Consider the following 12,604-nt stretch of genomic DNA (forward strand, 5'->3'; position numbering starts at 1 on the left):
TGGGAAATTAAGTCCTCTTTACTCTTGGGGGCCTCAGGGCCAAAAATATTCAGCTGTGTGGGTCTTACTGGAGGTAATAGGAGGGGTAGTTGGCCCCCAAGGACTCTCAAGAGCCAAGGGGTCTTCCTACCCCAACTAGTAGAGCACCAGGAGGCGCGTTTGTAGAGTGGTGGAGAAAGGGGGTGTGGCCACCAAAAACCTCCCAGCAGTCCCACTGTGTGGGACTTACTGAAGGTTACAGGAGGGGTAGCTGGCCCCAAGGACCCTCTGGAGCCAAGGGGACTTCATCCCTTTACTAGCAGTGTGTTAGGAAGCACGTTTGCAGAGTGGTGTAGAAAGGGGGTGTGGTTTCTGACAGCCTCTCAGCAATCCTGCTGCGTGGGATTTACTGGAGGAAACAGGAAGGGTCAAGGACGTCCTTGGGGGCTACCCTACCCCACCTGTTACCTGCAGTAAGTCCCACACAGCGGGATTGCTAAATGGTCTTCGGAGGCCACACCCCTTTTCTCCACTACTCTGCAAACACATTCCCTGGTGCACTACCGGTTGGGGAATGAAGTCCTCTGGGATGGTGTGGGACCTTGGGGGCCAAGAATCCCTCCTGGTACTTTCTGTTACTCCTACACAGCGAGATTTCTTGGAGCTGATCAGAGGTTCGACCCCATTCTCTACCACTCTTCTAACGCCATTACTATTTAAAAATCATAGAAATTCACTGATAAAAACAAAGGCTACAGGGATGTTATGGTTAGGAATTGGCAGTTAAAAAACTTTAAAGATTCACTGAAAAAAAACATAGTTAACAGGGGTGTTAGAGTTAGGCTCAGGTTTCACTCATACAAATCCAGTGAAATTCAGCAGTTATAGTTAGCTGAGCTGTCTATATCTCGTGCCTCCACACTGCACTGCTTATGACCTCACATATTACATCACTCATAACATGGTCAGTGACATCACTCGTGACAGGGGTTGGTCGCAAGGGCTGGCTGAAGCCTTCACCCAATCCCCCCTTTTAAATGTAAAAGACAGGCCTATTGGCTTTATCAAGAGATGTGTACATCAACATATATAAAACAGACCTATTCACTTTGTGAAAAAGTCACAATAAATATAATAAATGTAGATTTTATCACTGTTTAACATTCCTTATTGACAGAAACGATATTAAATAAAGCACTTTTTAAAACAACCATATGCATCTTTTTGAGTCTTTTTCACACTTTTCAGGCCTTAAAATGCAGCCATAGATCCAACCACAATGGGTCTCTGCACTCCAGCTGAAGAGCATACAGCCCCAGCTTGGAGTGATTTAAAGCTCGCAGCAAGCTCTCCTAGTGTCATGAATTCAATGACCCAGGAGACCTATTGTGCTTTTTGTATGTTGCTGGGGGGGAGCTTGTTTGCTCCCTGCAGCCCTCCAGAACATTACCACATGATTAGTGGCGCCCTTTCCCCTAGTAGGGGCACCACCCAGATCAAAAAATATAATTAAAAAGGCATTGCAGGCCATTATGCTCCGCTCTGTGCTTGGAGCAGTGAATAATAAGCAGGTCCAGGAAATCATTTATTACTTCTTTATATTTTTTGTAATTTTCGGGTGACTCGGTCCAACCAGGGACACCAACACATGATGTTTATTTTGAGGCCACAGGAGAGCCCCAAGGCCCACACAGCATCTGCCAGCTCTCCAGCCAGCAACCATCTTGGGTGCTGCTTTCCGCCAGCTAATATTTTACCATAGGGGTGCACCAGCTGCTGAATGGCCACGGCTGGCTTTCCAACAAGCATCCACCCTGGCTCGGTGAGGGGGCCCCAGGCCCTCCTCCCCATCTGAATAGGGACCGTACCCTGGGGATGGGGTACCTGGGACAGAAATTGGCTCGGGAGAGGGTCCCTATGTACCCCTCCTTCCCTTATTTCCTAATCACCTGACCCTTATTATTCACACAATTAAAATAATTATAGCCTAAATAGGTAGAAAACCAGATGATCCAGAGAAAAATCACCTGTAAATTAAGGAAACCAATTATAACACATAATTTATGATGATGTGTTATCTCATAAATGAGACATGCTATCGAATTATTAGCCAGTTCGAATACTGAAAATTAACATTGTTTACTTTTGAGCCATATTTGTATTGAATGTTGGTAATGCATGTATTACCACATGATTATTTCAGATGTTAACATCGCTGCTCTTTCTAAAAGCAGGCGCGTTCAATAATTACAACACATGTAGATCTCAGTTAAATAAGATAACATGTGATTAGGGGCCATATGTAGGTAAATGGCATTTACCGAATCGTAAATACCGAATGTTACCGATTCGGTATTTACAATTCGGTAAATGCCATGTAGGTAATAATTCTTTAAATATTACCGAATCGGTAATATTCGGTAATTACCGAATCGATATTTACCGATTCGGTAATTGCCCTTGATTCCTATGGGCCTTGAGGCCCATAGGAATCAATGGCAATTACCGAATCGGTAAATACCGATTCGGTAATTTTAACGATTTGTCAAGGGGGACAGGGTGTCACTTTGACACCCTGTTGCACCCCTGATTCTGGCTTGTGTACAATGTGACACACATACATGCCCTTAGGGCATGTATGTGTGCCACATGGCACAGGTGTACACGCACAGATGTGCATGTACACAGAAATTCGTTATTTACCATGCCATTGTATTTCATGGTAAATAACGAATTTCTAAGGGCCTGTGGCACTGTTTCCAGTGCCACCTACATCCCAAATTTCCGATTCTGTACATTTATCGATTCGGTAATTTACCGATTCGGTAAAATTACCGATTCGATAAATATACAGAATTAGTCATTTTCAGGCCCCCTACATCTGGAAGTACAAATACCGGTCGTAACGGCCGAAATCGGCCGTTACCGACCGGTATTTTGCCACCTACGTATGGCCCTAGATATCTTGTTTGTTCAAAAAACGGAAAATATTTAGCCCAATTTTGAATGTTATATTATTAAGTTGTTTGTAGTGCATCATGGACAATGTAGTCCTGCTGAGTGATACATATGAGATGTAATCTTATGTAGTTATGTATTACTTAATTGTTTTTATGTTGACATAATGAATTCATATCACTGGAGCTTTGGGGTGATATATAGATATATGTGCACACACGCACACACACACACACACCCACACACACAAACACACACACACACATATATATAAAAAAATCTTTTTTTAACCATCAAAGTATACCAAACCCATACATTTGAACGATTATGTTAAAATATTCGTTAAAAAAAAGAGGTCCATTTAAATAGCATCATAAATATTTCAAAATGTAGGATAGAACACTAAAAATACAAAGATTTCATTAAGTAGATCCACAGCCAAGTAAAAATGAAAAAGAGAACATTTTAAGGTACTGAAGACAATTCACCACTTTTCCTGAACACAAACTTCTCAAAATATACTTTGACTTCATAATCGAAGTAACAAAATTTACTGATACACCAAGGCACATAAGCATCCTAGTCAGCCTGCGTTACAAACTTCTGGCGCCTAATCCAGAAGTTGAATAGAAAGCACATTACTGCAAAGGATATTTGATCAGATGTTTCGGTCTTCAGGATTCAATGGGCAACCCGATATTGTCTGATTCCTAAATGCAAGCATATTGTCTGTATCCACCTCCTACGGATTGAATTATATTTAATGCAAAAAAAACGAAATATGTTCCTCAAATTCTTGTGCTAGGCCACATGCAGGGCACATTTCTGTTGCTCGATCAATGGCCTGGTGTTTAGGAATCTTTATGTTGCACAGCTGAAACCTAGCAAACACGCTTTTTGCTAGGGGTGGTGAGATCAGATCCAAAAAGGGTCAAAACTTGGGACAGAGTTTAAAACATAAAAACTGGGTTGTTAGGCGACCGTTAGTTGTTCTCACTGGAAAACGCTCTGCCACATACACCCAGTACTTGGTCTTTACGCTAATCAATTAATCTTTACAAACCCTCTGGACAATCCCACACACTTGGCGTTTCCAATAATCTACACCAATTGTCAATGTGTTTAATCTATGGTCATTTTTTAGTGCCACTAATCATTACAATCTCCTTTAGTGACTCGCTGTTATCATTTAGGTCAGGTGTGGTCCACAACCTTTGCCAGTACATTAAAGGTTTGAGCGAAGCCACGTCCCAATTCTTTTCGTCCCCAAGTCATAAAATAATGGAGTCAGAGGGGTGGTGACTTGCACAGAGACAAGGGATCTGACAAAAACATTTTCGCACACCATCAGTTTGTGGGTATTAGTATAGCCCCAGATCTCAGCGCTGTAAAGTGTGGCGCTTTGGGCTTTAGCACGGTAAACCTCCAATGCAGGGGTCAGCTGCCGGATTCGTCATTGTCTATGGAATCTCAGTATTGACTTTGACCTTTGGCATAGGGTAAGATAGCTTTTTTCATGTTGCTGCTCGCATCCGAGCATGTCGGTCAACCTTATCACTATATAGTCAGAGCTTTTTACACTCTCAAGTGATTCAGCTGCGATCCGAACTACTCACGATTTTCCCTTTCCCTTCCCAAAAGCCATACATTTTGTTTTTGTAACATTGGGTTCCAGGCCCCTTTGCTTGCAGAAAACCAGAAATGTATCTACTAGATTTTGTGGGCCCATTGGTGTTGTGGAAAAGTAAAGAGTCATCTGCGAAGAGCAGTATCTGAACTTTCTTGCTGTTCAGACATTCATATTTGACCAGGATAGTAGGGGGTTGCATGAAGGGCCTGGTCTGTAACCACTCACTGGAGCCCAGCCTTTGGCTGTGTGCGTTTGGCCTGTGTCCAGAGCCAGCAGTCAACCCCCCACAAGCTGGCAATGCCCTGTTACTGACCAACCCCCGCACAATCATGCACCCCCCTACTCCGATAAAATGTTTTATTTCACAGTACTCCGGCAGATATATATATATTTGTATATATGTATATGTATACATATACATGTATATATCTGCATAGTAGAAAAGGTATATCCGTTATGGCGAGCTACAAAAAAGAAAAAGCAGCAAAACTGCTCTCCAAAGAACAAGAGATCCAGAGGTTAGAAACCGAGCCATCCCCATAGACTCGGGGGGGAAGTCCTACACCATCTGGTGCTTAAAAGTAAAGAATATAAAACCGCAGCAGAAGGGGAGGCCAGAGCGAGATATTGGGTAACTCAATGTCATTTGTATGAACTGGGGGAATAGAGCTAGTAAACTCCTGGCGTGGTTAGAGAGGAAAGAGAAGTCATCACTCTGGGTGTTCGAGGGAGTGAACGCAGTGGGAGAAGATGTCAGAGACATGCAACGGATTGTGGAGGAGTTTGCAAAATACTACGCTGACCTCTATCCTCCATCCACCGAGACATCTCAGAAGGCAGCACATGATTTAATTTATGGGATCAATATACCCTGATAAACAAAGGAAGATAGAGACGGTCTGGAACAAGACCTCATGGAAGGTGAGATCACTCAAGCTATTCGTGCACTAAATGTGGGTAAGGTGATGGGCCCTAATGGTTTTCCCATTGAATTATGTAAACTCACCACTTCCATGATCTCCCCCACCTCAAAAAGATGCTTCAGGAAAGTTGTGAGAGGGGATTATTGCCAGTCGATCAGTGGCTGGCAAAAATTGTAGTAATCCACCAACCAGGGAAGCCACCAGAGCTTCCTACAGACCAATTTCACTGCTTAAATCGGAAGTTAAGATGTTGGCTAAACTACTGGCAACCAGACCAATAATTAATAAACTAATACATCCCGATCATTCCGGTTTTGTGCCAAATAGAAACGCAGCTCTAAACCTGAGGAGATTATATGGGGTATTGGGATGTACAGTTACGATTCAGGAAGATACAGTGATAGTCTCAATAGATGCTCGAATGGCATTTGATACAATAGAATGGCCCTTTATGTTTGCGGTCCTGGAGAGACATGGTTTTGGTCCGAAAATTCCTGGCTTGGATCCGTTTACTGTAAAAGACCCCCTAGCACAGGTTGCAGTGAATGGAGGGAAGTCACCAACCTTTCAGTTGGGAAGGAGTGTGAGACAGGGCTGCCCCCCTGGTGTTTGCCCTGGTGTTGGAAACATTGGCGGTCTGGATACAGGGAGACCCCCTTATTAGAGGACCTAAATGGATGGAAAACTGGGAAGATAGGTTATCCCGTTATGCAGATGAGATCCTACTCTATGTAGCAAGTCCATACATTACACTCCATAGAATATTACACATTTTTTAGCTTTACCGGAAATACTCTGGATATACGAGAAAAATGGGGCAAATCACTAATTTATATATTGAGACAAGTGGGGGTGCGCAGTTCAAGAAGTCCAATGGGCCAGTATATAGGTAGAAAAATAACTTCTTTATTTCAAAGATTCCTTAAAAATTTATTGAATTAAGACAATCCAGTCAACGCGTTTCATTCCCAAAACGGGAACTTCCTCAGGGCAAACAATATGTTACGTGTAGCGTACACTTCAAATAGGATGAAAATGACAAAGAAGTAAATTGTCAATGTACGGAAATAGGTCTCTTCACATGGAACAGTGTACTCCAATGTAAACCTGTATTTAACCGTAATACATCTCCCACTGGAATTCCTGGAAGAGAGGGTCCCATTGCGGTAAAGCGACCCTATATGAAAGAATCAGTAACCAGATAAGTGCTGTATGTGATAGACAAATATTTCCACTGGATAGCTGGAAAGAAGCCATCCGACCGTGATAAGAAGATAACACAGGAAGAAGCCTGGGCCAGATATACGACTGATGAAATCACCCAGGACACTCCTGGGAACGGTGGTGACTGTAGTCAATACGACGAAAATCCCATATCTTAACAGACGTAACCATACAATTGGAAAGAGGCTTATCAATTCCTCTAAAGTAATCTTTGCAGAAGCAAGAGTTGCCCCAATACTAGGTCCTCAGAGGGTACAGTGTATTGCACCATGACCCATATGTCAACTAAGTGGAAACGAGTAATTCCTCCACGTCGTCAATCAATCCGTCCATCCTCCTCGTAGTTGGCCATAGTAATTTATATACTTAGTGGGACAGATTTGAAGCCTCCCCGATGTTGTGAGGCGAGAATAGTTATGGAGGGATTTTGATACTTAGGACTGTATATAACCAAAGACCCACAGACCTTCCATGAATGTAATTTGGAACCCCGCTACAGAGATTGAAAAGTGACGTCCAACAATAGAAGGCACTACCCCTATTCTTGCTAGGAAAAGCAGCTTTGTTTAAGATGATGGTGCTACTGTCCGTCTTATATATTCTACAAAATACCCCATTCCTGAACCCCCTACCTATTTCAAATCTATAGAATTTCTCATCTGCACGCTTCTCTGGGATGGTGGAGCACGTAGAATATCATTAGAAAAGTTGTCTCTGTATGGCACAATGGGGGCATAACCCCCCCTGCCCTTCATTATTACTATTGGGCAGCTCAATCAGTAGTGATAAACCATTGGGCTTATTTTCCACTCAAAGATCCAGCTTACAGAATGGGCAATCAAAATATGCAGGCAGGTGGCTATCTTAGAGCACTTTCTGGGAAAAGAAATACAGACGCCTGCTCCTTTCCAACAGCAACCACGGTGAAACTGTGGCACTCCACGATGGCGAAACTTGGGTGGCGTGGGAGAACCACTCAAGCGACCCCACTGTGGATTACAGCACACAACTGGGCCAAATACCAAGGTTTCAAGAAATGGGACCTGATAGTTACCTCTCAGGTTAAGAATCTCTGGGCAGAGGGAGCAGTAAAATCTTTTGAGGACCTCAGCAGGGATTATCAACTGGCTCCTGCAGAGTCTTACCAATACCAACAAATTAGGCATGCCTTGGGGGACGCGATACTGAAGGGGACGTAAGTTCCAGAGGCTGCACTGTTGGAAGACCGGTTGCTAGATGGAACTATACACAAGCAGGCTGTCTCTCTGGCCTACGAGAAAATCATGAACAACTTTCAAGACCCATTGTTTCACCCCAGGAATAAATGAGGAGTAGCTCTGGGGCACCTAGACAATGACGAGTGGCAAGAGGCACTGGCATCCCCCTGAGAGGTGGCTATACGCGCTCAATGTAGGTTAGTGCAAAATAAAGTCCTGCATCGAATGTGTTACTCAAGCACGGCTATGTTAAAGATGGGGAGGACTGAGTCATCGGAGTGTCGAGAGGGTGTGGGCTGGAGGGTAACTTACCTAATATGGGAATGCCCAGGACTTCAACCTTATTGGAAAGAGGTGGCAACAACTATGAGTCAGACATGTGGTAACGATATGGAGATCTTGCCAAAGTTGTGCTTATTAAATATATGGGAATAAACCGATCTCTCTGCAGCTGATAACATATGAGTTATCCTTGGATTTATTATAGCCAAACGTAATATAGCAAAAATGTGTAAAGCAGCCTTAGCACCGACGTTGCGAGACCGGAAATGTGACATGGATTGGTGTATGCAAGTAGAGAAGGTTGTCTACGAAGGGAGGGGATGTCCGCATAAATAGTCGAGAATATGGGAGGGAGTGGTGAGAAGACAGCATCAGAGGTGTAAGCTGATGCTTGAGAGCAAAGCAGTGCATCACTAGGGATGGATGGATGAACCCAGTACAGCAGGATGTACTGCTGAGGGCCACATGCTGCCCTCCTGACCTTTGCATGCAGCCCCCTGGGGAATAGCAGCACTGCTGCTGTTTACTAAACAGAGCACTAACAATCAGAAAACAGTTAAATGGGGAAGCATTTATCTACAGTTAACTCAAGTCAAGAAAAAGAAGCATAGAAGCTGTCCTGCATCAGTTAACTTTAGGAACACATTCCTTTTTAAAGATATTGTGCAACAAATATGTATTTCTTTAAGATGCACAAGTGTTTCACCTTAGTCTTAGTACATCAGATTATATCACTACATTGAGAGGCATTAATTAGAAGTAATAGTTTTCAGACATTAATTTAGAAACAGTCATGCTACCAGCTTTGACAGCGCCATTAGTGAACCAAGAGGCAAGTCATTTGTCATTTGATCTCTCTGGGTGGCCAAGGTTGGAATTATACTTGAAATAATAATATAGTTTATTACATCAAACACAAGAGAAAGTTTTGTACACCCTGAACTATGTATTGCAAGGTGTTCTCATATGTGATAATGAAGAACAAGCATTTGCAATGCAATAGGTCTTGCATTTGCGAGAGTTTAAGCTATTGGCATTGTAAATTATATGTTTTGCTAATTAGCACATAAATATAAGGCATTGTCATTTACAATGTCAATAGCTCAAACTCTTGTAAATGAAAGACCGATTCGAAGAAGCAGCTAACATTGTCCCGGGCTGCTCGGAAAGTGAAAGCACGCATGGCACGCTGAAAGTTGCAGGAAAGCATGTTGTGCCTGCAGTAGGAGAAACTCGTTAAAGAAAATAGTGCTTACAGACTAAAAAAGGCTACTCTGTAACATCCGAAGTAAAAGGGTCAGTCTTCATGAGAGGTTACAAACTAAGACAAGGTGGTACTAGGAGGGACTAACAAGCCTATTAACGAATCAGAAGCCAGCATTTACGAAGGGCAATCACACAAGCCAATGATAAATATGGGCAGAGAGTGGGCAGGGCTTCTATTTCATACTCCAACAGAGCATGCCACAGAGCAGCGCATGCTCTGCCCAGGCTCGACCTAAAAAGGAGGCAAAGTGAAACAAACCAGTTGCATAGGATCACAAAATGTGGTCAAGTATGGAAACCAGGATTGATCCCAGTTCTCTGGTTTCACATTGTGCAATACAGCCACTAAATGGGTAAAACTTTCCCTCCCACATTTTACATCCACAGTTAATGCTTTGTCTTTAATTGTCGATGCATGAGGTTACCAAATGAAGTTTTCGTTCATTCTAAGAGAACCTTGAGCTGAGCCAGAGCCACGTCACTGGATCGAACTAGGCTTGTGCCTTCAATCAGTTTCCCTGCTCTATCACATAATGGCAATTAAAGGGACAAAGGCATATGTAGGCTGTGATTTGACCCTCAAAATAACTGCAGAGCTCACTGTCCATACCATGCGCATGCTTCACTTTAACTTCACCCACCTTCCACCATCCCCGACCCATACCATGCTGACATAAATGCGGCTCTTGGTCATGCACACAACATACTTTTTGGCTCCTGGGGAAAATGCTTGCAATTACCCATGCATACAGCATGTGAATACTCTGGTGGCACCCCTCAAGATGCAAAACCTAAAAAGGCTCTGAACACACACACAGCGGAGCAATCATAGTCTGAAAGTAAGGACAGCTGGAATCCTGGTCAGGCCAATGGGTCTCTAACTGCAGTCATTATGTAGTTATGTACTATTTTAATGCATGACTTCATTTTTATTGAGTGGACGTGGCGTCACTCATCTTTCTTAATTTTTGTTCCATAACCTACACTCACACCGATGGGTACCCGAGCATCGTTCATGCAAGTGCCACTGTCTGTCTTGCGTTCGACCTGACATCTCCCATCTTTTCTCCCCAGTGTGTGTGCTCTACACTCAAGGGATCGAGACCAAGCAATGGCGAGAGGTAAGTGCCTTTTCTTTATTGTACTTTGAGATGCTGTACTGCCATCTATCAAAATTGACCTTTCTGTTAACACATTAGAGGGCCCTCATAGACTAAAGGGAATGTGAAGATTTTCCCCACATCTAGGGTCTTTGAAAGACCAGCACTCATGGACCTGACAATTGGTTGATGACGCTAACAGAGACCCCCCAAGACTTCTGTTCCATTTGTTCCTGACTGACTGAAGACATTTGCACCTCATGAGTTGATGATAACTTTCTGCTTTGTTGTGTACACAGAGGGGATAACCACAGGGGGCAGAGCATGAAGCTTCGAAGTTAAAATATGCATTTTTTAATAGTCAAGGCTGTTCCAATTTCTCTTCCCCAGTGCTGACCCAAATACTGCACCGGGCTGCAGGGGAGTTTTCTTTGGAGGAAGCTTCTTCTGTATCAATGTGAAACATCCAATGAATAAATAATGACCCCCTAAAGGAGGAATTGGGAGGGAGGCGGAGATTTGTAAATACTGGGGATCTGTGAGGAATAACAAGCGCACATGAAAACATCGCTCTAACTGTCTTCACCCCAGGGTTCCTCAGGGTAAATATATCGATTTGGGAGTAAGAGAGCGGGAACAGATAGGTTGTTTCCTCAGGCACTGTTGGTTATGAAAATCTAGCAAAGAAGCTGGTTTACCAATTTTAAGGACTTCATAACTAAATCCCTCATACAATATGAAACCAAAAAGCAGCTGTGCAGTCGCTTGTTCTATCACATAAATGCCAGGAGCTGCCTGTGCACGTAAAAGCAGTGGAGCGGTGGTGCCAGGTTGGGGGGAGAGGGGGGGGGGGGGATTCGACAGACGACCACAAGGGAAAATCAATTAATTTTTCCTTGTTGTTGTCTCTCGAAATCCCCCCTCCCCCAACCTGGGCCCACTGCCCCACCACTCTTACCGGCACGGGCCGCTGCTGATAAATGCACCATGTCTTCGGGTTCCGGATTGGTGAGAAGCAAAGGAAATGATCGCCTCTAGCTTCAACATTTCAAGAAAATATCCTTTGGTTCTCCGGCCCTCTTGTGCCAGGCACCAGGCACAGAACTCTTTAGCATCATACTAGAGTCTTGCCAACTCCTCTAGTGATTTTAAGTGCTCCCTGAAATACTTCCTACTCGAAAATAAGCTCCGGCACCCATCTAATGGATGATGCTCCTGTAATGTTATTTGAGAAATGGATTGACTGAATCTGATTCTGAAGCTATATTTTATCTGGGAAACACTTACAACGCAACTTTTACAACGCACTACCTTTACAACGAAACTTTTACACAGCAACATCCATTACAACGCATGCCATTACAACGCAACCATTACAACGCATGACACTACAACGCATACCACTACAACACATACCTTTACAACGCAGTCATTACAACGCATACAGCTGAATAGAATAACGAACACCCTGCCAGGGTCAATTAGAAGGTCCCACAGGGGGATCCTTACATAGGAGTAACGGGTGACAAGAGACACCTATCTGAGCAGTGTAAGTATTAATTTGAGATTCAATCCACTTTCTTGGAAAAATATATATATTTTATTTACAATACTTCAAAAAGATATACATTCTGAATGAGCAAGAACTCATAAAATTTCATAAGTGCAAAACATTTTTTTTGAAAAACATTATTTCATGTCCCACATATTCCCTCAGTCACTCAACACATGTATTCTCATTCACAGCTTCAAACAATCAACTCATTCATACTACACTTTTAAATTAATACATAGCAGTCTGGGGAAGGATTTGAACAATGGCCCCTAGAGGCTGCAAAAATAACATAGGGTCACGGTGCAGTGGATGGTATATCAAAGCTTGTGCTGCATAGGTGCCATCCAAGTAAGTCACGCCAACGCGCGTTTCGATGCTGGGCCTAATAGGGCTGCATCTTCATCAGAGCAATGGAGACCATGGGAGGGGGCAGGACAGTAATAGGTGCACTTATATAAGACAGAGATTGC

General features: G+C 43.3%; 1 protein-coding gene across 2 annotated transcripts in view; it reads left to right on the forward strand.

Moving 5' to 3' along the window:
- The window catches only part of LOC147665960 (copine-5), a 1,339,740-nt gene that overhangs the window by 446,244 nt on the left and 880,892 nt on the right, over positions 1 to 12,604 (forward strand). For both annotated transcript variants that reach the window (XM_086949376.1, XM_086949377.1), the window contains one exon: positions 10,554 to 10,600. In XM_086949376.1, coding sequence (XP_086805502.1) covers positions 10,554 to 10,600 — 47 coding nt within the window. The remainder of the gene's footprint in view (positions 1 to 10,553; positions 10,601 to 12,604) is intronic.

This window comes from Lissotriton vulgaris, unplaced genomic scaffold (assembly GCF_964263255.1).
Source record: "Lissotriton vulgaris unplaced genomic scaffold, aLisVul1.2 SCAFFOLD_285, whole genome shotgun sequence".
Classification (NCBI taxonomy): domain Eukaryota; kingdom Metazoa; phylum Chordata; class Amphibia; order Caudata; family Salamandridae; genus Lissotriton; species Lissotriton vulgaris.